General features: G+C 59.7%; 2 protein-coding genes across 35 annotated transcripts in view; one reads left to right on the top strand and one right to left on the bottom strand.

The window, feature by feature from the left end:
* Positions 1-3,776, top strand: part of RBFOX3 (RNA binding fox-1 homolog 3) — a 355,830-nt gene extending 352,054 nt beyond the window's left edge. For 28 of the 29 annotated variants that reach the window (XM_084647038.1, XM_084647033.1, XM_084647023.1 and 25 more), the window contains one exon: positions 462-3,776. In XM_084647038.1, the coding sequence (XP_084503164.1) occupies positions 462-506 (45 nt within the window). In that variant the 3' untranslated portion in view covers positions 507-3,776. The remainder of the gene's footprint in view (positions 1-461) is intronic. The other variant, XM_084647025.1, reaches the window with a different exon arrangement.
* A 2,511-nt stretch (positions 3,777-6,287) lies between these two features.
* ENGASE (endo-beta-N-acetylglucosaminidase) lies at positions 6,288-15,959 on the bottom strand. Of its 6 annotated transcripts, none has more exons than XM_084648342.1 (14): positions 15,719-15,958; positions 13,159-13,235; positions 12,807-13,008; positions 11,156-11,304; positions 10,677-10,834; positions 10,364-10,512; positions 9,708-9,873; positions 9,150-9,253; positions 8,371-8,506; positions 8,024-8,214; positions 7,504-7,646; positions 7,233-7,338; positions 7,013-7,127; positions 6,288-6,712 (listed from the first exon to the last, which is right to left on the bottom strand). In XM_084648342.1, the coding sequence occupies exons 1-14, from the start codon at positions 15,805-15,807 to the stop codon at positions 6,308-6,310; spliced, it is 2,190 nt and encodes a 729-aa protein (XP_084504468.1). In that variant the 5' UTR covers positions 15,808-15,958; the 3' UTR covers positions 6,288-6,307. The 6 variants fall into 6 exon arrangements, with proteins under 6 accessions (XP_084504468.1, XP_084504470.1, XP_084504471.1 ...); XM_084648344.1 differs by having other exon boundaries at positions 8,371-8,479; positions 15,719-15,955; XM_084648345.1 differs by lacking the exon at positions 13,159-13,235 and having other exon boundaries at positions 15,719-15,959.
* Positions 15,960-23,314: the final 7,355 nt, after the last annotated feature.

The raw sequence follows: 23,314 nt of genomic DNA, 5'->3' as shown, positions 1-23,314 counted from the left end.
GAATGGAGGGGCCCTGACAGGGCTGCAGGACGTGTCCCCCCGCTCCGTGGGGCAGAGGGGAGGGAAGCCAGGCAGCACTTAGAGCAGGGGCCTAACGCCAGCCCCATGGACGACCCCGGCAGCGGTGGGCTCAGGAGGTATCAGCAGCCCTGGGGCTGCCTGCCCTGCTCCAGGAGTACGGGAGGCTGCAGCCTCTCTCACACTCAGCCCTTCCCACCCCAGCCAGAAGGAGCCCTGCATGCTGGCGCCCAAAGAGCGCAGTGTCCCAAACGGAGCTGATGGGAACAGCCAGAGCCCAGGCAGTGCTGGGAGCAGCGTGCGCCGCTCCTGGGACCCCTCGGCGCCTCCGCCCCACCTGTCCTCCAGGGACAGGCCCGTGGGATGTCATTAAAAAAGGGAAGAAAATGGGCCTTGCCTCTCTCGAATACTGATTGGCTTTTCTTTCATCTTTGATGTTGCAGGCTAGTCTATACCGAGGAGGGTACAGCCGCTTCACTCCCTACTAGCAAGACACCCAGCCCCTCACCACACTAACACTGACTGCTCACTAGAAACCAAACAAACCAAACTAAGCAAAGGCAGAGCCTCCCGGAAGAACACGGTGCCCCTGCCAGGGGCCAGGGCTCTGCCCCGTACCTAGAACCATAGGTTTTTACCTCAAGCTGCTCTCATCCCACGTCTCATGTCTCTTTGCTCACCCACCTGTGTCTGTCTGTGACCTGCCCTGGCTGAACTGACTGTGTTGCAAAGCAAGCAGCCTGGCCACTGCCCTGCTGCGGGGCTGGGGCGGGGTCCTGCTCTCCCTAGACATACAACCAGCAGCAAACCATGGGAGAGAGCCCGGGCTGAGCCCCCTCCTCTGCCCCCGCTGCCAGGAACACGTGAAGTCCAAAAGCCATGGCATTCCAAGAGAGCTGCCTTCCTGCGCAGAGCCGCACCTGGGCCTGGCACAGTCTTCCATTCTCTGGGCCTCTTCATTGCCCCAGCTCCCTCCAGCACACCCTCTGGCAGGCAAGCCTGCTCCTGCTAGGCCAGGCTTGTTCTTCTTGTGCAGGGGCCTGACCACAGCCAGGGCCCCTGGGCGGGGCACTGCTCACACAAGGGAAAGGAGCGGAGGGTTTGTCCCTTAGGATAACAGGCTGTCTGGCAAAATGGGCCGGGAGCTGTGGGCAAGGTGGAGGGTGCAGGGTAGCTAGCACTAGCAGGGATAGCTGAGACTGGGGGGCAATGAGCATGGCCCCACCCCAAGACTACACTGGGGAATAACACCTGCATCCCTCTGCACAGCCTTTGGCCGAGACTTGGAACCTCCCATGTGCGCCTGGCTCTGGGGAGCTGCACATCATCATCGTCACAGCTGGGTGGGGGGGCAGCCTGTGTTTCAGGCCATGGGATGCCCTAGTGCCACAAGCCAGCTGGGGTTAGCTTGTCGTCCCTGGCCCAGCCACATCCACCCCCTTCAGTCACTACGGGGGGAGAGGGAGAGACTGGAGTCAAGAGCCAGACTGCTCTGTGGGCCAGGCTAGGGTAAAGGACAAAAGCCGCCTAATGAGAGAAGAGCTGCTTGGGGTGCAGGCCCAGCCAGGGGGCGAGCTCGGCCGTCTGCCTGGGCCTTTCTGGAGCAGGGGCCTAACGCCAGCCCCATGGACGACCCCGGCAGCGGTGGGCTCAGGAGGTATCAGCAGCCCTGATACCCACTACACAGTCCTGGAGCCACTTTGTGCCAGCCCCACCCACCTGCCCCTGGTGTTTGCTGAGCTGCCCCGGCACTGGCAGTCCATGCGCACAGGGCACATGGGACACTGTGTGGCTGAGCTGGGCCCCAGGGCTGAGAATGGCCATGGGGTCGGGGGGGCTGGAGTCCAGCGGCCCCGCCTGCCTGGCTGCGCCCCGTGGCCCTGCTGTGGGGCTGACCCTGGGCGCTGCGCTCAGCTCCCGGGTGGCTGCACAAGTTCTACCTTTCTGTTTGTGTTGTAGTGAAACCACAGCTGTTTCCTTCTGGGACCAGGAAGGGCAAAACAAATTAAAAACAAAGCAACAAAAAACAAAGCAAAGAGGCAGCCAACCAACCGAGTCCCATACTGTCCACACACATGCACTGAGCAAGCAAGTCCAGCAGGAGGCGCTGCACCCCGCCTGCGTCACGGAGAGTACACACCAAGCGGACAGCGCCATGGGCCAGCTGGGCAGAGAGCGGCCCCTCTCCCACCCTGCCCCGGCCAGCAGCCATGTTGGGAGACTTGGGTCCCCCTCCCGCTCCACAGCCTGCTGGCGCTTCCAGCCTAGGGCAGGGAGGGAGAGAGCAGTGCGGCGTGCTGGGACAGCCTCGAGCGAGGACTCTGCAGGCCCAAGGCTCCGGGCCTGGGCACCGTGTCTTCCTTTCCACCCTCCCACGCCTGTGCTGTGGAGGCCAGGGCCAGCAGCACAGCCCCGCAGCAGCTCACGCCCTCCTGCAGGTTTGGGGGACTTGGCCTCAGGGGTAGGATTCTTGCTTTTTGTTTTCAGAGCTCCAGTGCTTTTGTGCTTGCCGGCCATCAGTGTGTTGAGTGTGTGAGGCCTCGGCTCTCTGAGCAGAGGTGGGATCGTTGATGCAGCAGCAGCTTTGCCTGGGCTGCTGGGTGTTGCAGGGGAAGAACTGCTGGGTTTAACAGGGATGTTCGCTAAGCGGAGGTTGTAGCTCCCTTGCATTGTCATCACCCCGGGGCCCTGCGCTCCCGGCTTCCCACAAGCCCATGGGGCTAAAGCCAAGCCGGAGCTGTTTCCTGCTCCTTCTCCTAGGCACACCTACCCAAGGCAGACAGAGTGGGGAAGGGGCTGCTTGGGTGCATCTCTAGGCCACAACGCGGCATGCCAGGGATCATCTCAGCCCCTGCCCCCCAGCATGGAGCCAGAGGCGGCCATGTGATCCCACAGTGGCTGTCTCAGCCACCCCATCACCACTGAGGGGCAGGGAGCCAACCACACGCCCCAGCCATCCCTGGGGCACACACACCTTTAATGGGGCTGCAGGGTCCCTGCTCAGAGCCAGGCCTGCCTCAAGCCCCAGTCCCAAGCTGGCTAGGCGCCGGAGAGGCTCAGCGCCGGAGAGGCCCAGCGGCATGAGGGTCACTATGGGCAGTGAATGGGAAGCAGTGGGCACGGTTGGGCAGTGAGGGGAGGACAGTGCTGGCTCTGGCCAGGAGGTCCCTGCCTGGCATAGCCCAGCTCTGAACCAGAGACAGGTGGGGGCAGCTGGGCTCTAAGGCTGGGTGCGCTGCTAGCCAGGACACCAGAAGCATCCAGGCCCTTGCCAGCTTCTTTCAACTACTCACCCACAGCCTGCCCCATGCCACAGCTGGCACAGTCCAGTTGTGCCAAAGGCCAGAGAGGCACTTCCCCCCAGCAGCCTGGCAGCATCAGGGTGGGTCATGGAGCTGTTTGCGAGGCTGTTGGGACAGCAGGCAGCTGGCTGAGCCAGATGGATCCAGCAGGTCTCCCAACATGGCTCTGTCATCTCATGAAACTTCACTTTATATTCAGCATACGCTCCTGAGGCTCCAGCCATGAGATCCTCCTTTTCTATTCCCGTTGTACATAGCCCCATCCCCGCCACCCCGCTCCGCTGTACAAAGCTCCTTCCATTCGCCGTGCTGTCACCTCCCTGGTGGCCCCCGGCCCCAGAGCGCAGGCTGGCGCCCGCCCATTCTGTGTGCTTCAAAGGTGTGATCAGCCGACTGAACAGTATTAGTATGAGGATTATTATTATTAAGATTATTAATAAAGATTTCTTTCTTCAACCAGGATGACTCAGGTTTTGAATGGGAGCATAGATTGGGCACGGCCCAGAGTGAAGGCTGCTGGAAGTGGGAGGCAGGGCCCAGGCATCTGCCCCCCACCCTCCTAGCAAGGGGAGCCTGGGCCTGCTCTGCAGATGTGTCCCTGCCCTGGCGGCCTGGCATTGACCTGGAGCTGGAGTGCAGGACGAGCCTTGCAGGAAGGGGCGGAGTGGACAAATTATGCTTCTGGTGTCAGGCACCCTGGCAGCCTGCTGCTGGTGGCCAGTGTGTATTTGGCCACAGCAGGCACCCAATGCCAGCTTCTACCCTGGAGCCCCTCTTGGACTCTGGCATGGTGCTGTGCCTCAGACAGCACCCACACCTCGCTTGCCCACCCTCTGACAGGAATTTTCCCAGGAGGCTTTTCTGGAGGGCTGCCCTGTTAAATTTGCCAGGGCTAGGCCCCTGCACTCAGTTTGTAGCTAGCTATTCTGGCATTGCTCCAGCAGGCAAGGCCTGGCATTGCTCCGGCCTTGTTCAGCCGGGTGTTGTTCCGAAGGAGCGGGGGGGCAGACCCTCCTCGGGTTTATGTTGAATTTGCCTTGAACCTAAGCCCCAGGAGCCCCCTACCCAGCCAGCCCTGCTGCCATCCAGCGCTGCTGTCATAGCCCCAGCGGTGCCCCCCCCCCAGTATTTGTGTGACCCCTGCTTGGGGTACTAGGAAGTCTGCCCTCGCCGCTCAGGGCCAGGCTGACCTGTGACTTGCAAACGCGTGTTCCTGGGACGTCTAGCGCACAGCCTAAATGCGCAGAGCGGGCTGGGGCCCAAGGGGGGAACTCTACCACCCCGCCACTCTGCCCACAGGCACCTCCGTGCACCAGACTCGAGCTCCTGCAGCACCTCTGTGGGTCGCACTGTACAGCTGGGTAAGCACCATGTTCTGCCCCTTATCCCTGCCTGCCGGCGGGGCTGGACTGTGAGACCCCCACAACAGGCAGCCTAGCAGGGCTCCAAGCCATTGCCTCTGCCAGTCTCTTCCTAGCCACAGGGCTTCCTGCTTCAGCAAGAACGCACTCCAGGCAGACCTGTGGGGCACAAGCTCCCCCCAGGTCGTGGGGCTCAGGCACCAGGGGAGGGAGGCCCCTCAGCACAGCCCAGGCTGCACGGGGTGGGTAAAGCAGAGCGAAGCGCCATAAAGAACTAAAAGCCTCCCGGGGTAAGAGCCGGCGAATTGCTCCCTTCCACATAAACCCCCAGCCTGGCAGGCACGGCCTGCCACACTGAGCCCTTCGTTATTCACCCAGTCTGCTGGTTTAGTTCAGGGCGATTCCACTCGGCCCAGCAGCAGTTCCAATGCCACCGTATGAATGTTCCTGGCCGTAAGCTTGGGGCCCACCGGCGCAGGGAGCTGAGCTGGTGAACCTGGCGTTGCAGCACCGCTACCCCCCTGCCTGCTATTCGCTCGTTCACGAGCCTGTGAGGAAATAATCGCCACTGTCAATTCCTCTCCTCAAAGCATCCAGGGAGCCAGCCTTAGAGAACCACTGCCCTGCAACAAGCAGCTGCAGCCACCTCTGCACTCGCTCAGCTGTTCCATGGAGCTTGCACGTTATCTGAGCTAGACCCCAGCCGGGGACGGGCACTGGCTATCTCCCCGCACCGGACCCAGCACGTGGCGTACAGCAGCTCAGGACCAGGAGCAGCCCTGCCGGCCCACAACCATTCACCGCGCCCGCCCCATGCAGCCGGCAGCCATGGCTATCCCAGGCAGGCTCAACCATGCCCTTCCTGGAGCCCAGCCGCCAGCAGCGCAGAGAACTGAAGAGTGGGGCTGCCTGGGCCTTTGGGGGCTGAGGGACCCAGAGCCACTGCTGGCTCTGGGCTCTTCCAGGACCCGCTGCCCAGCGCCACCAGACCCGGGGGTGCAAAGGAGCAGGGAGGTGGGCCCGCAGCTGGCTGCCAGGCATGTGCTACATGCAGGGCCATGCCCCAGCAGCCACCTGACCAGCCGGGGGCAGTCCCCCTCCCCACGCAGGCAGAGCACCCGGGCCTGGTGTGAAAAGCCGCAGGCGGCGCGGTCAGGCTGTAGCACCCGGCCGGGCCAGGCGATGCCGGGAGCAGGCAGTGTGAACGGAGCAGGGCAGGGTCTGGCTCCAGCCGGGCTCTGCCCAGGTTCCCCACTTCGCTGCCCAGCAGCTCCAGGGAAAGGGGGGTTGAGCAGCCCTGGGCTCCCCAGCGGCCCCTTGCCAGCCAACGTGGGACTCTGCTGCCCCCCCGTGGCTCACCCCAGCAGTGCAGGGTTCAGTCCCAGCCCCAGGCTGGGCGAGGCGGCTGCCCGAGCGGTGATGCCAGCGGCTGGCCAGGAGCCCTTCCAATGGGACAAGATTGGAGAGGAGCCAGGTCGGGGCTACCCAAGATCTCTGCTATTCCCATCCAGAGCACCCCCCAGCTCTGCCACTGCCCCCCCATCATGCCCCCAGGCCAGCCCTGCGCTCCCCCACGAATGCCCAACTCGAAGGCCGAGAGCCGTGGCACTGTGCCAAAGGTCACATTTAATAGGTGCTCGTGCTGGCTGGGTCGGAATAGACCAGAACCAGCCGCCCCCATCTGGAACGCTCCACGGCAGCCCCTTCGTTCGGAACCGGCTCTACGAAGAACTCCACATGGCAGGACTCCTTGGGGGGCGGCTCTGGCAGTGCCAGGCCCACCACACGGTAGAGGGTGTTGTGTGCCACCCCGAGGAGCTGCTCTGGCAGGGGCAGCACCTGGCCCCTAGGGCGTGCCGTGCCCTGGCAGTGGATCCGGAAGCAGCGGGCTTGGCTGGAGGGGTAGGACCAGCGCAAGGTGAGGCTGAGGGAGAGCTGGTTTGTGCCAGGCCCCTTGTGCCACAGCACCTGGGAGGCCTCGAGGCTGGGCACTCGGGGCAGCGAGGAGCGCAGGTTGTCGGCATCCAGCACCTGCAGGGGAGACGTGTGCTTAGACACAGCCCAGGGCCCGCCCGGGCAGAAATGGGCTCTCCAGGGCAGCACCCATGAGGAGGGATCCATGCGGGGAGGGCACCTCACCTCAGCACTGCCCCCACCCCCAGCCAGACCCCCCCAGAAGGGCAGCAGCAGCTGCAACTATCTGCAGGGGGCAGGGCTCCCCGGAGACACTCCTTTCCCTTCCCCTCCCCTCCCCCAGGCTCCATAGGCAGATGTTGCTACAAGGGATGGCAGGTGGGCAGTGCCGGGCACTGTGCCGTGTGGCCCCCTCACCTGGATCTCCCCAAGGCGGCAGGAGAAGCGCCTTTCTTCTAGGCCTGGCTGGTGGCGTGACAGGATCAGTGACAGGTCGTGCAGGGCGCAGTCCCGCAGCTCCAGTTCATAGTACCTGGGTGAGGCAGAGAGGGGAGAACTGGCAGGGCCGCTGGAGAGACCAGCCCCACGGCCCCGCTCAGGCCTGAGGCAGGACGGCTCCCTGGCTGGGGACACTCACCGCCTTATCCAACCTGCCATGCTCTGCCGTCCACAGCCAGTGAGCAGCCCGGAGAGGTGAGGGGGCGGGGTGGGGAGGGGCGGGGGCTGATGTCGGGTGGCCACCCCTGCAGGGGGAACAGAGCAGTTAGGGCAGGGGAAGAGGGCGCAGGACACATGGGGTTGGGGAGGAGCAGAAGTGTCACAGGCATCCCACCCTCCAGCCGCATGACGGACCGATTCCCAGCCTGCCCGCCAGCGTGAGATCCCCGCGGAGGGGCCGGGCTCCTCACCAACGTTGTTGCCAACATGGCAGGAGCCGGAGTTCCATGTGGTGAGTTCCAGCGCGACCGCCACCTCGGGCAGCTTCTCCTCCAGTTTGTACAGCAGAGACAGGAAGAGTTTGGGGGGAGCTGGCATCTTGAACGAGAAAAGGCTGGTGTCCCCCAATCCACCCCGAGAGACAAGGGGGGGGTGAGTTACATGGGGTACAAGGCAGGTTGCAACACACACAGCACGCAGCTGGCCCGCTGAGCATGCATGCATGCCACAGGCTGCACGAGACACAACCCTGGCCCGTGGGCTGTGTACACACACCGTGAGCTCACACGTGGCGCACAAGAACCACAAACTAGGTCTGTGGCTGCCCACTCCTGGCCCAGCGCCCAGCAGACGGTGCGCCCTCTGACGCACCCCCTTGTTCCCTGGTGCAGTGCCATGCCCTGGCTCCCCAGCCTTTAGTGAGAGAGAAATGGATCTTTGCCACCCCAGCTGCCCAAGTGTCCCCAACCCAACGCCCCAACCCGCACTCACCGGACAGCCACATGGCCCGCATCAGGCGGGATGATCCCCTCGATCAGCAGGCAGCTGCCCCCGTTCCAGGCATCCTGCAGGGAGCAGCGTGTGTGCAGCCAGCTGCCTGCTCCTCCCGTTGCTTGCTGGTCCATGAAGAGGGGCTGGATCTCCTGGGCACTCAGGTTGTACCAGGGCCTGACTTCTTCCTCCTGCAGGAGAGAGCAGCCCCGATGAGCCAGGACATGGGGCAGGCGCTGGCTGGGCCCTGTTGCACACGGCACCCCGAGTTGCGCTGGTGGTTGCTCATGAGCCCATCTCCCCACACTCCAGGGCCTGGGACCTGCCCTCCCCGCCCCCGCACTCACCTGCCCAGCTGAGAATCTCCCCGTGCCCATGCCCAGACAGAAGCAGGTGCTCAAGGGCAAAGTGCTGATTCTGTGAGTGGGCAGCAGCTCCGCCAGCAAACCCCAGAACCTGCATGGAGAGGAGAGGAGAGGCTGGCTGGGGGGAGGGAGGGAGAGCTCAGTGGTTTGAGCAGTGGCCTGCTAAACCCAGGGTTGTGAGTTCAATCCTTGAGGGGGCCATTTGGGATCTGGGGCAAAAATTGGGGATTGGTCCTCCTTTGAGCAGGGGGTGGGACTAGACAACCTCCTGAGGTCCCTCCCAACCCGGATATTCTAGGATTCTATGGTTGTAGCCATGCCCCCTCCTGGCATAGCTCAGCACTGCCATCTCCCCAGCCCCAGGCACCAAGGACATCCCCCAGTCAGCATGCCCCTGGCACAGGGGGAACGAAGCACAGCCCAAGGTGCAGCCACCCAGGGCGTAGCATCCTTCCCGCAGGTCTCTCAGCAACTCTGGACCCCACTGGGGTCCCTACAGCTCAGCCCTTCACAGAGCCTGGCACCAGCACCATAGGGCAGCAACTAACCTGGGCAGCCCCACACTCCATGGCCTTCTCAGCGTTCCCTTCCCCCTCCCACACACACACATCCCCCAAGCCCGGGCACCCCCCTCCCCGTGCACCCATCCTCCCTGCGTGGGCACCTCCCCCCACATACCCCACGTACCCATCCATGCATTCCACCCCCTCTCCACCCTGGGCACCCATCCAGTGCTCCCACCCCAGCACCACCAAGCTCACCTGTTCTCATTCTGCAGGAAGTTCTCCTTCCCCAGGTGCTCATAGACCCAGCCGGGTGCGAAGATGGCAGCAGAAAAGCCGTGTTTGCAGATCAGGCGCAGAGCCTGCGGAAACACGGGGGTGAGACGCTCCCTCCCTCCTGCCCCGCTCCGAGCCCGGACAGGGTGAGCCATAAGCCCCAGGGGCTGGTGGCTCCTCAGACTCTGCCAGCAGGAGGCTCAGAGAGGGGCTGGACCCCCTTGGCTGCCAGCACCACAGCAAGCCAGCCTGGTGCCACCCACAGGGGAGGGGTGCTCTGCCCTGCCCCCAGGGCACCGTGCCCCTGAGAGATGGGGATGGATCCCGGGGGGAAGGGGCAGAGTGTGGGGTGGGGGGGAAGCACCAATGGCCTCACTCAGTCCTTGGATGCCCAGCACAAGCCACGCTCCAGGGACACCTGCCCCGGAGCCCAGCTCACTGCATGGGGCTGCCCAGGCTCAGCCCAGCCGGGGCCTGCCGGAGGATCCCGCTCTGGGCGAGGCCCTGCCCCCAAGGTGCCCTTAGGCCAGGCTCAGGCACCTTGTCTGTCTCAAAGCCGCCGCCTACGACCTCCCCACGGGCAAAGACGTCGATGCCCACGTAGATGTCAGTCCGGCGCTCCCCGGCCTGCACCTCCATGCGCTCCAGGTGCTCCTCCTTCCAGTTGTAGTTCGTGAACAAGCCGTCGCAGGCATCAAAAAACACCCTAGGAAAGGGAGAGCCACAGTGCTGGGGCACTGCACCCGCACCCAGGCCCACCCCCTCCTCCCTGAGAACGGGCCCTCCGGGGAGGGGCCCCACCCCACAGGACGGCCCCCAGCTGCAGCCCCCAGGCACGCTGCCGCACGCCCAGCTCTGCGGGGGGCACTTGGGCAGGAAAATCAGAGCTGCCAGGCCTGGGCAGAGCAGCGGCTGCTGGGGGTGGGGCTGGTAGCCACCCCCCTGCCCGAGAGCCAGAAGGGAAGGGTGCCTTGCTACGCATGGGGCTGATGCCCAGAGCTCACAGGCTGGGCCGGGCCGAGCCAGGCACGGGGGGTGGCTGAGCACCCCCGCATGGGGCAGCGACCGCAGGCTGCGCGGCTGGTAGATGCCACCCCGATTGCACTGTCTTTGCCGGCTGCCCAGGGGAAGGGGAGGGGGCTGCGCTCCCAGCTGCGTGCCCGGGGCTCCTGCTCTGTCCGGCGGACCCCCCTCACCTATTCTTCTCGTTCAGCTCGTTCTGCCACTGCAGCTTCCCGCTCTGCAAGACGCTGTCGTACCAGAGCACCAGCCCGCCTGGCACGTCCCGACGCAGCTGCTCCCGCAGGTCACGCAGGAAGAGGGGCAGGTTCCGCACAGCTGCCTCCTGCATGGGGGAGGGAGAGAGCAGGCGTCGCCCGGGGGCACCTCGTCAGGGGTCCCTGCACCCCAGGGGCTGGGGGAGGCAGGACAGTCCGTGGGGGGAGGGGAGGGGCAGTGAGGGTGGGCAGCGAGGGCTGGGGGAGAGGCAGCATGGGCGGCTCTGCTCACGCTCAGAGCGTTCTCGATGTTGACCAGCCAGCCGTCGAAGCGGTAGAAACGGGCGATGCGGCCCAGCTGCACAGCCACGGCGTGGTACGCGGCTGCCTCCCCGGCCAGGAACGACTCGCACAGCTTGCCCCCGCTAGTCCACTCGGTGATGAACGTCCCTAGAGCCAGGGCACAGATGGCAGCGTCAGTCTCTCTGCTCCGCGCGCCGGGGCCCCAGCCCACAGAGGGGGCGCTGGCAGGTCCCTGTACAGGGTCCCCAAAATACCTGCACGCGTGTGAGCGAGAGGCGTGGGCCCTTGCCAACCCCGGCCTGTCCCTGGGGAAGGGGGGCGGGCTGGCCACAGCCCGTGCCCAGGTACTGCAGGCCCAGCGGGAGGTGCCAGAAGAGCTCCCAGCCTCTCCCTGCAGGCAGCGTTAAAGCCACAAGTTCTCCCGCCTGCCCCACCCGCGGCGCCTGGTCTCTCCTGGCATCCCCTCACCCAGCACAGAGACGCCGTTCCTGTGGGCGGCATTGGTCCAGGTGACGGGGGGGATGGTCACAGGGTGGTGGCTGAAGTACACAAAGATGTCGATGTACTGCCAATGGTAGAACACGTAGGGGTCCCGCGAAGCTGAGCCCTGGATGAACCTGCGGGCAGAGGAAGGGGATGGCCCAGTGCTCCAGCCCCGACAGGGCAGCCATGGAGCACGTGTGGCGAACAATGCCCGCAGAGCGCGCGCGCGAGAGCTACGTGCACCCGGGGCCAGGGCAGGCGCGGCCCCCACAATCGATTCCCCAGGTGCCAGGCTGCTGCTCTTCCCCCAGGAGACTCCCCTAGAGCAGGGAGAGAGCTGGCTCGTACTGTGTCAGCAGGTGCAGACATGTGGCAGAGAATCGTTCAGCCTCCTCTTGCAGCGGAGGGGTTTGCCCCTTCTCTCTGAGCTCCAGGGATGAGGCTGGAAACATTGCCTGACTTTCTGGGGGAGTTTTCAAGCGGGACATTATCAGTTATCTCGATTGCAGTGCTGCCCAGGGCTCCAATCAGGGTCTGCCCTGGGCATGGCACAGCCAGCCCCTACTCCAAAGAGCTTCCAGGCCAAGCTGGAGAGTTTCTCCCCATCTCAGGAGCCACTCAGTAGCAGGTGGAGACATTCCAGCTTCGCCCACCAAACCTGCAGGGGTGCAAACATGCCTGGGGAAGCCTGCAAGATGGACACCAGGCTCCTGTGCTCATGCCCAATCTCTGAGGGTCGCGGTTCCAAGGTGCTGGGTCACTCAGATACAGCAATCCAAATGGCGGTAGCCCAAATGGTTTCTCAATAGGCTGCACCGTGGGTCTCTGGATCCGATGAGGAGACATACCCCACAGCCCAGCTGACGGGAGGAACTGGCCAGAGCCCCCAGCATGAAACTGGAGTTGCACTGCAGATTAACAGGGAGCAAACAGGCTCCGACCTGATTGGGAGACAGCCCGTTCTTCCTGGGGGCAAGGAGCATTCAGTCTCCCTGTGACTTGCTCCTGGGGTTCCTCCTCTGCTTGGCTCCAGAACAAACATATTCCACTACCCTGGCACACTGAGAACATCTCCGCGGCGCTGAGCTGTCTGCAGGCAGGCAGCCTGGGGGAGGCTAAGGCTAGCCCCAAGCGTGTCTCTGCCCAGATCCCATAAGCAGCTCGGACGGTAACCCACACACCTGCTGGGTGTAGTGTTCTGTCCCATCTCGTGGCACTGAGGCGAGAGAGGAGGAGAAGGGTCTGTCAGCGTTACAGAAGCAGAGGACAGAAAGCAAACCCAAGATTCCCCTCGACAGCAAACAACACACGTCACGCTGGCCTCGGTGCTCAGCATCACTACACGCTGCCTGCCAAACACGCAGCCATGACGCTCAGCAGACTCGCCAGAGACCAGTGTGGGTCCCCGTGGGACAGCAAGCCAGGCTCCTAGGTTCTCTTCCAGCTCTGCCGCACCTGGGGCGAGTCCTTTCCTCCCTCTGGACAAGGGGAAGGCTGTTCCTGACCCGCCGCCCAGGGCCGCTGCAATTAAAGTTCTGGAAGCGTGAAGTGCTGGGTAAATGCCGAGTCCCATCAGCAGAGGCCCACGTGCCCAGCATGCTGTGCTCCGTTCTGAGAGCCGTGAAGAGGATCCTACCTGTCCTCCAGGTACCCATTCTTCATGTCGTGGCACACCAGCGTTCGAGGTCTCTTGCTGTGGAGTGGAGGTTCCCGGTTAGCCAGTGGCATCGTGGCAACGTTGAAGTCATCATCACTGGTGGGTTTCCATGCCAGCAGCTCCTCCAGGCTGGACAGGTAGAAGCTGATCGGCTCCGTGGTGTTCTGATCAAACTGCCTCGCTGGGAGAAGGAGAGAAGGCCAAAGATTGCCGGTCGTTAACACTCAGCCAGGGGAGCATAGCCCTCACTCGCGGCACCATGGCACCGCGGCTGCACCAGCATCCGTGGCAGATGAGGCTTGGCGTGTTGCACACCTGGCTGGGCTCTTACCTGGCAGGGGGTGGGGGGCGTAGCAGACTGTCTTGTGGAGGATGGTGGTTCCTTGGCTCTCCAAGGCAGGCAGGAAACTGCAGAAGAGAATCAAGGACACCCTTGCAGAGACTAGGGGGCCTGGGGCAAAGAGCCTGTGGCTCACACCTCACTAGAGCCCCACGCTCCATGGAAGGAAGGAAGGAAGGAAGACCCGGCATTTTGGGGGGAACCCAGCACAGCTCACCGGGGCTGGGACATGCACGCACCACCAGCGGGAGCCCACTGCTGTGTGAGCTGGCCCTTTAAGCGGGAGTCAAGGCCCAGATTCAGCTCAGAAACAAAGCATTCTGGGACAGCTAGTTCCAGCAGGACCCTGGGAAATGCAGGCAAAGCAAAGCATGCTGGGAAGGTTACCAGGATGGTCATTCATAAGTAGCCTTCCCTCAGAACACGCTGGCTCCTAGGGAGCCTGGCTGGAGGAGGTCTCTGTGCCGGGGGACAGGCTCCTGAGCCAAGCCTGGGAAAGCTGGACAGACTGGACTGGTGAGTGGGAGGGATGAGGTACCTTGCTAGGGCAAGGGAAACTGAGGCAGGGGCTGGGTTTCCCCCTCGGGCGGGCTGGGTTTCCCCCTCGGGCAGCCTGGGCTGAGAGCAGACTGGGCAGAAGCCATTTCTGAGCAGGGGGAGCCCTGCCTGGTGCCTCGTGTTTGTTCCGGGTGGTGGAAAGTTCTTGCCTCGGCTAATGGGCTCTTGCCTGCTGGGCTCTGCGTCTAACGTCACCCGCTCAGCCGGGAACAGGAGTGCGCACGCTGGTCTGCTAGCTCCTCTGATCTCGCCAGCCAAGCAGCGTCAGGGCGAGGCGGCGTGGGGGTGGCTGGGAGACTGCAAAGGAACTCCCAGGGCCACAGGAGCCAGGCGTGGCGTCCTGCCCGCCCCATCCACGCACCCCCAGCCGCCCAGCAAATGCCCCTTGCTCACACGGGGACCTTCTGTTCCCCTCCGATGGGGAGTTTGCGCCGGAGGCTCTCAGCTGGGGGCCGGGCAGGAGCAATGGGACTGCAGTGGGAACACCAGGAGGGGTGGGACATGAGAGGAGGCTGCACCCTGAACCAGCAAAACTCCTGCTTCCCCATTCGGCCTGGGCCCTAGCCGCGGGAGGAGGGAGAGAGACAGGACCCTGTGCCTGGGGACCTGCTCAGCAGAGCCAGGCCAGCGCGAGGTTACCACCCAGCTGGTCTTTGACTGGCCTGGCTGGATTATTTTATGGCTTCGCCAGGAAACTAACGTAATCTGCTGGGAGGCAGGAGGCGGTGTGTGGGCCTTCAGATTTGCATTTTTCTCACAACACAGGGGGCTCGCTAATGGTAAGAGTTTCTGGATCCAGCCAAAGACGCTACAGCGGTCCCACTTCCGCAGCTTTGGCAATGACCGAACAAACTGCTGAAAATACAGCAGCTGTCTGCCCGCCACCGTGCACACGCAGGGCACGGGTGAGAGCAGGTCTGAGTGGCCCAGACCTGGGATGGCCTCAGTATTCGCTGTCCCACACCGAGAGAGGCTGTTGCCTGGGGGGGGGGGGGCTGGAGTTGCCTGGGGGGGGGGCTGGAGTTGCCTGGGGGGGGGGTTGCCCTGGAGGGAAAGGGGACGGTGCTGGGTTATTTTCATTTCAGGGCGGTAACTCCAGCACTGAGAGGGGTAAAGGAAGGGGTGCTCTGGGCAGCAGGCCCTGCGGTGAGGCTGCTGCTGGGCCAGGGGCCCAGGGACACAGCTCAGGCTAGGAGGCAGAGGGGGACAAAAGCCAAACCAAGATGCCGCTCGGCAGGGAGAGTGAAAGAGAAAGTGAAACCAAGGTGGGAAGCAGCAGCAGGGCGCCGAGAAATTAGAGAAGAACACAGTGCCAGAGAGCCCCCGGCACGGGCAATGCGCCCCCCCCCGGCACGGGCAATGCACCCCCCCGCACAGATCCCGCCCCCCCCCGGCACGGGCAATGCACCCCCCCCGCACAGATCCCGCCCCCCCTTGGCACGGGCAATGCACGCCCCCCCTTGGCACGGGCAATGCACGCCCCCCCCCGCACAGATCCCGCCCCCCCCGGCACGGGCAATGCACCCCCCCCCGGCACGGGCAATGCACCCCCCCCGCACAGATCCCGCCCCCCCTTGGCGCGGGCAATGCACGCCCCCCCTTGGCACGGGCAATGCGCGCCCCCCCGCACAGATCCCGCCCCCCCCCGGCACGGGCAATGCACCCCCCCCGCACAGATCCCGCCCCCCCGGCACGGGCAATGCACCCCCCCGGCACGGGCAATGCACCCCCCCGGCACGGGCAATGCGTCCCCCCCCGCACAGATCCCGCCCCCCCGGCACGGGCAATGCGCCCCCCCCCCGCACAGATCCCGCCCCCCCGGCACGGGCATTGCACCCCCCCGGCACAGATCCCGCCCCGGCACGGGCAATGCACCCCCATGGACACCCACACACACTCCCCCGGCACAGATCCCCCCCCCGGGCCATGGGGCACAGGCAGCGCCACCGACCCCAGGGACCGGCCCGGCCCGGCTCGGCTCGGCTCGGCTCACCTCCTCTGCTCCCCCCCCTTCGCCTCCGGCTCCGGCTCTCTCTCCCTTTTCTCCCCGCTCTTGGCTCCATCCCGCCGCGCTCCGTCCATCTCCCGGCCCGGCTCGGCTCCGCTCCCGCCCCGTCACATGGCGCTGGCCCGGCCCCTGCTCGGCCCCGGCCCTGGCTCCAGCCAATCGCGGCGGCGGGGCCGGCCCGGCGGTGGCTGCAGCGGGCTGGGCCCGGGGCCCCTGCTCCCCGCCCAGCCCATGGCCCGCGGGCTCCAGATCATCTAGTTTAAGGTCCCTGATAGGAGCCCTGGGGGGCGGGGGGACTTTCCCTCTGCCCCCCTGTGACGAAGTGCGACTGTTCTTAATGTTTCCTCTGAATACTGTGGGGGTGCCTCAGTTTCCCCTATGCAGTTCTTAAATAGCCCTAGAGGGCAGGGGTGTGGACACAGAGAATGGCCAACACCCTGTTTCCTGGCAACTGATGGCCTGGGCCCTTCCCCCCAGACCTAAAGGGTTGGAGAACAAAGGAATCAGGTGAACTCCTGGCCCGGGAAAGGAACAAAGCCCAGAGGAGGAGGGGGTGGAGGGAGTTTCAGTTTGGGGCTGGCTGGGACATGGAGTGAAGTGCAGACGTGGTTGTCTGGCTCCCTGCCCCCCAAAATGGACCCAGCTGAGGGGTCCCGTTCTCTGCACCTGCAAGCTCTGTTTTAGACCATGTTCCTGTCGTCTAATAAACCTTCTGTTTTCCTGGCTGGCTGAGAGTCCCGTCTGACTGCGGAGTTGGGGGGCAGGACCCTCTGGCTTCCCCAGGAGCCCGCCTGGGTGGACTTGCTGTGGGAAGCGCAGGGAGGGGCAGAGGAGGCTGAATGCTCCGAGGTCAGACCCAGGAAGGTGGAAGCCGGGTGAGCTGTGTGTCCGGCAGACAGGCTGCTCCCAGAGAGGAGACTTCCCCAGAGTCCTGCCTGGCTTCATGGGGAGCAGTTCCAGAGCATCGCCCGGGGACTCTGTGACACCCCTTCTTACCTCCCCCTCCCTGCCCCTCTGCCCCCCTTGTTACCTCCCCCCTCCCTGCCCCTCTGCCCCCCTCTCCCAACCTCAGCTGCCTGAAGGGGAACAGGTGGCCACCGCCCTGCTCTGACAGACTAAAAGTGAGACAGGCTGGAGACAGGGAGATGAGAAAGGCGGGGGAGAGACAGGCAGGAGAAAGGCGGGGGAGAGACAGGTGAGACAGGCGGGGGAAAGGTGGGGGAGAGAAAGGTGAGACAGGCAGGGGAAAGGCGGGGGGGACAGGCAGGGGAGAGGCAAGCCTTCCCCCTGAGAGCTGCCGTCAGGCCTTGGCACTAGCCAGCGCGGTGCCACAGACAGGCTCCTGGCTCAGGACAGCACCCCCTTTTCTGCACCAGGCTCCCCACGGACAGTGAACCAGGAGCAGCCATTTGTCGGGAGTTGGCGAGTCTGTTTCTCAGCCTTGTCCCTCCTGCCCTCTCTGGCTGCAGGCTCAGCACAGTGGCCGGGGTTGGTAGGACCCTATGGGAGCTCCTAGCCTTCTCCGGGAATAGACAATGCATGAGATTTTTAAAAAATCCCTCTGTCTTCTCGGGTAATTATCTGCCCCCACCCCGACCCCCATCACCGTAGAGTCTGGGCATTTTGCGGTATTTCATGTTCCCCTCCCCCTGTGCAGTAGGGCAGGGCTGTGATCCCTGGGGTCCATCTGGCAACTGAGGATTTGTCCAGAATCACTCCGGGTGTCTGGCAGAGCAGGGCCTGGGGCTTGAGAGGCTCTCTCAGCTCAGCCAGTGGGCACCCCTGAAGTCAGCATTGCGGGTCCTCGGTGCAGCAGGGTTGGCTCATATGCTGCCAGGAAACGTGTTTGCTTTAAAACAGCTCTTCTTGGGGCTATTTTAGGAAACACTAGAGAGACAGCTGCTTGGTGTGTCAAAGCCAGTGTTTGCAGCCTGGCTTTCGCTGGCAATGGCCCTTTAAAGACACAGCTTTGCCCACAGAAGTCGTGTTTGGATTTCTTTTTAATGTTCCTGGGAACAGGTCCGTGATGCATAGCCAGAAACGGTTAAACATCCTGCAAAATAAATAACCCTCAAAAGACATGTGGGGAGATAATGTTTGTGTTTTTGTGTATTTACATATGTATGAGCAGAGTCATACATATATAATCAATGTACAATGTAAATCATACAATGTACAAATCATACAATGTAATCAACAGTCCCTCTCTATGCTGTATTCTGATAGTTCAGAGATCAAAAGAACACCCTAGCATTAAAATGAATTGTAAACACGGGATATCTCGTGTTCATCTCTCTTTGAAATGTACTGTGAATAGTGGAGGAACAAACAAAGGGCCTTATGTTACTGGTGGTGGACCTCCTTCAAAGGCATCCTAATTACCTTTTGTTCCCCAAGGAAATTCCAACTTCTCAAAGAGGACATGAAATGGTATAAAAGATCCTTGGGTCCTGATTCAGTCATCTCAGATCTGCTTAGGCTTCGTCAGGGGAAGTTTGAGTCACAAGACTGAGGTCCGAGCTATGCTGGTATGCCCTGAATATGAGATTTGGACATTGGACTATAACCTGTGAACTATTTCTGAAAGAACTCTGTGCAACTACAAAGCTCACCATCTCTGCTATGAATCTGCACCTCAATGAATTGAACTCATGTCTGTCTGTCTATTCAAAAAGAACAGGAGGACTTGTGGCACCTTAGAGACGAACACATTTATTTGAGCGTAAGCTTTCATAGGCTACAGCTCACTTCATCGGATGCATAGGAGGGAACATGTAGTAAGAAGATATATATACATACAGAGAGAGTATGATTAAAAGATCAATATACAGACAGGTTTCGGAGTAGCAGCCGTGTTCGTCTGTATCTGCAAAAAGAAGAGGACGACTTGTGACACCTTGGAGACGAACCTTGGAGGGTTTTGTTTTTTTTCTCCTGATGATAATAGCTCATCTTAATTAATTAGCCTCTTACCGTTGGCATGGCTACTTCCATCTTTTCATGTTCTCCGTATGTATATATATCTTCTTACTATATGTTCCATCCTATGCACCCGATGGAGTGAGCTGTAGCCCATGAAAGCTTATGCTCAAATAAATGTGTTCGTCTCCAGGGTGTCACAAGTCCTCCTCTTCTTTTTGCAGATACAGACGAACACGGCTGCTACTCCGAAACCTGTCTGTATATTGATCTTTTAATCATACTCTCTCTTTATTAAGAAACAAAAGTTTAGTTTAGTTGATAAGAATTGGCTGTAGCATGTATTTGGGTAAGATCTGGAATATTCAATAACCTGGGAGGCCTGGGAAACAAGCAGGGAGAACTGGAAGTCCTGGCACAGTCAAGGAATTATGATGTGATTGGAATAACAGAGACTTGGTGGGATAACTCACATGACTGGAGTACGGTCATGGATGGATATAAACTGTTCAGGAAGGACAGGCAGGGCAGAAAAGGTGGGGGAGTTGCACTGTATGTAAGGGAGCAGTATGACTGCTCAGAGTTCCAGTATGAAACTGCAGAAAAACCTGAGAGTCTCTGGATTAAGTTGAGAAGTGTGAGCAACAAGGGTGATGTCGTGGTGGGAGTCCGCTATAGACCACCGGACCAGGGGGATGAGATGGACGAGGCTTTCTTCCGGCAACTCACAGAAGTTACTAGATCGCATGGTTCTCATGGGAGACTTCAATCACCCTGATATCTGCTGGGAGAGCAATACAGCGGTGCACAGACAATCCAAGAAGTTTTTGGAAAGGATAGGGGACAATTTCCTGGTGCAAGTGCTGGAGGAACCAACTAGGGGCAGAGCTCTTCTTGACCTGCTACTCACAAACCGGGAAGAATTAGTAGGGGAAGCTAAAGTGGATGGGAACCTGGGAGGCAGTGATCATGAGATGGTTGAGTTCAGGTTCCTGACACAGGGAAGAAAGGAGAGCAGCAGAATACGGACCCTGGACTTCAGAAAAGCAGACTTTGACTCCCTCAGGGAACTGATGGGCAAGATCCCCTGGGAGAATAACATGAGGGGGAAAGGAGTCCAGGAGAGCTGGCTGTATTTTAAAGAATCTTTATTGAGGTTACAGGGACAAACCATCCCAATGTGTAGAAAGAATAGTAAATATGGCAGGCGACCAGCTTGGCTTAACAGTGAAATCCTTGCTGATCTTGAACACAAAAAAGAAGCTTACAAGAAATGGAAGATTGGACAAATGACCAGGGATGAGTATAAAAATATTGCTCGGGGATGCAGGAGTGAAATCAGGAAGGCCAAATCACACCTGGAGTTGCAGCGAGCAAGAGACATTAAGAGTAACAAGAAGGGTTTCTTCAGGTATGTTAGCAACAAGAATAAAGTCAAGGAAAGTGTGGGCCTTACTGAATGAGAGGGGCAACCTAGTGACAGAGGATGTGGAAAAAGCTAATGTACTCAGTGCTTTTTTTTGCCTCTGTCTTCATGAACAAGGGTCAGCTCCCAGACTACTGCACTGGGCAGCACAGCATGGGGAGGAGGTGACCAGCCCTCTGTGGAGAAAGAAGTGTTTCGGGACTATTTAGAAAAGCTGGACGAGCACAAGTCCATGGGGCCGGATGCGCTGCATCCGAGAGTGCTAAAAGAGTTGGCAGATGCGATTGCGGAGCCATTGGCCATTATCTTTGAAAACTCATGGTGATCCGGGGAAGTCCCGGTCGACTGGAAAAAGGCTAATGTAGTGCCCATCTTTAAAAAAGGAAAGAAGGAGGATTCTGGGAACTACAGGCCAGTCAGCCTCACCTCAGTCCCTGGAAAAATCATGGAGCAGATTCCTCAAGGAATCAATTCTGAAGCACTTAGAGGAGAGGAAAGTGATCAGGAACAGTCAGCATGGATTCACCAAGGGCAAGTCATGCCTGACTAATCTAATTGCCTTCTATGATGAGATAACTGGCTCTGTGGATGAGGGGAAAGCGGTGGACGTGTTGTTCCTTGACTTTAGCAAAGCTTTTGACACGGTCTCCCACAGTATTCTTGCCAGCAAGTTAAAGAAGTATGGGCTGGATGAATGGACTATAAGGTGGATAGAAAGTTGGCTAGATTGTCGGGCTCAATGGGTAGTGATCAATGGCTCCATGTCTAGTTGGCAGCTGGCATCAAGTGGAGTGCCCCAAGGGTTGGTCCTCAGGCCGGTTTGTTCAATATCTTCATAAATAATCTGGAGGATGGTGTGGATTGCACCCTCAGCAAGTTTGCAGATGACACTAAACTGGGAGAAGAGGTAGATACGCTGGAGGGTAGGGATAGGATACAGAGGGACCTAGACAAATTGGAGGATTGGGCCAAAAGAAATCTGATGAGGTTCAACAAGGACAAGTGCAGAGTCCTGCACTTAGGACGGAAGAATCCCATGCACCGCTACAGACTAGGGACCGAATGGCTCGGCAGCAGTTCTGCAGAAAAGGACCTAGGGGTGACAGCGGACAAGAAGCTGGATATGAGTCAACAGTGTGCCCTTGTTGCCAAGAAGGCCAATGGCATTTTGGGATGTATACGTAGAGGCATTGCCAGCAGATCGAGGGACATGATCATTCCCCTCTATTCGACATTGGTGAGGCCTCATTTGGAGTACTGTGTCCAGTTTTGGGCCCCACACTACAAGAAGGATGTGGAAAAATTGGAAAGCGTCCAGCGGAGGGCAACAAAAATGATTAGGGGACTGGAACACATGACTCATGAGGAGAGGCTGCGGGAACTGGGATTGTTTAGTCTGCGGAAGAGAAGAATGAGGGGGGATTTGATAGCTGCTTTCAACTACCTGAAAGGGGGTTCCAAAGAGGATGGATCTAGACTGTTCTCAGTGGTAGCAGATGACAGAACAAGGAGTAATGGTCTCAAGTTGCAGTGGGGGAGGTTTAGGTTGGATATTAGGAAAAACTTTTTCACTAGGAGGGTGGTGAAACACTGGAATGCGTTACCTAGGGAGATGATGGAATCTCCTTCCTTAGATATTTTTAAGATCAGGCTTGACAAAGCCCTGGCTGGGATGATTTAATTGGGGATCGGTCCTGCTTTGAGCAGGGGGTTGGACTAGATGATCTCCTGAGGTCCCTTCCAACCCTGATATTCTATGATTCTAGGTAACATGTCCGATTCTTTGGGATTGGTAGAACCTTTTATTTTATATGATGAAATAAGATTTACAGAAATTTTCATATTTGACGTGGGTACCTGGATGGAGGCCTGAGGCTGGATCACTTTAAGGGAAGTGTGTTGTTTGGACTTGTGAGTAACCAGTAAGGTAATAAAGAAGCTGTTTTAGCTGGCTTGGTAAATCTAAGTATTGGAATATCCACCAGCTTTATGGGGATTGTCTGCCCCATTCTTTCTTTGCAGGTCACCCTAATTGAGTGACCACAGCTCGCTCCCCACTAGGACCCCAGTCACAGTGGCGTAGTCGTGCTTGGATATGCATTACCACAGGTTAATTGGGTTTTTGGATCAGAACCACACGCTTGTCAAAAATTAATTTTGATATTAGAGAGTTTAAGGGTTAAAAATCAGTAACAGTGTGTGACGAAGTGGGACTGTTCTTAATGTTTCCTCTGAATATTGTGGGGGTGCCTCAGTTTCCCCTATGCAGTTCTTAAGTATCTAGGTGGTGGGGTAAGGGTGTATGATCATTGCAGATCCCTAGAAGGCAGGGGTGTGCAGGGGTCTGGACACAGAGAAAGGCAGACACCCTGTTTCCTGGCAAATGATGGCCTGGGCCCTTCCCCCCGCCAGGTGAGAGCTAAAGGGTTGGAGAACAAAGGAATCAGGTGACCTCCTGGCCCGGGAAAGGGGAAAGCCCAGAGGAGGAGGGGCTGGAGGGAGTTTCAGTTTGGGGCTGGCTGGGACATGGAGTGAAGTGCAGATGTGGTTGTCTGGCTCACTGCCCCCCAAAATGGACCCAGCTGAGGGGTCCTGTTCTCTGTACCTGCAAGCTCTGTGTTAAACCGTGTTCCTGTCGTCTAATAAATCTGTTTTACTGGCTGGCTGAGAGTCACGTCTGACTGCAAAGTTGGGGTGCAGGACCCTCTGGCTTCCCCAAGACCCCGCCTGGGTGGACTCGCTGTGGGAAGCACAGGGAGGGGCAGAGGATGCTGAATGCTCCGAGGTCAGACCCAGGAAGGTGGAAGCTGTGTGAGCTGTGTGTCCCCCAGACAGGCTGCTCACAGAAAGGAGACTTCCCCAGAGTCCTGACTGGCTTCATGGGGAGCAGTTCCAGAGCATTGCCCAGGGACTCCATGACACAGTGAGTGACCCCTGATCAAGATCCTGACAGAAAAAGCCTGGAAGAATTGTGCTGACAGCAGGGGTTGTCTTTTAAGAAAAAGGCCCCAGAGCAGGAACTGAAAAAATCTGTTAATTGCCAGTGATAAGGAAGCAGACCCAGTGAAAATGCTCGCAGCGAGAAACCAGCAGCTGGATCTTGAACAAAAGCAAAACATAGCTGATAGGGAAGGAGAAGCTGCTGAAAGAGAACGCCGGTGTTTTGAACGTGAACAAAGAATGGCCTGTATATGATTGTAGGAACTAGACGCTGAGGCAAAAGTGGACAGACTTAA

This window comes from Lepidochelys olivacea (assembly GCF_965140295.1).
Source record: "Lepidochelys olivacea isolate rLepOli2 genome assembly, chromosome: 14".
Lineage (NCBI taxonomy): Eukaryota > Metazoa > Chordata > Testudines > Cheloniidae > Lepidochelys > Lepidochelys olivacea.
This window is presented reverse-complemented; position numbering and strand designations above follow the sequence as displayed.

Bases quoted from the DNA above. Each gene is read 5' to 3' on its own strand.
- ENGASE (XM_084648341.1), bottom strand. From the start codon at position 12,743: ATGGGACTCGGCATTTACCCAGCACTTCACGCTTCCAGAACTTTAATT. The intron at 11,305-12,351 runs GTGTGTGGGTTA...CTCTGCCCGCAG, and splicing joins CAGAACACTACACCCAGCAG to GTTCATCCAGGGCTCAGCTT. The intron at 7,647-8,023 runs GTGAGTGCGGGT...GGGGGACACCAG, and splicing joins GCGGGCCATGTGGCTGTCCG to CCTTTTCTCGTTCAAGATGC.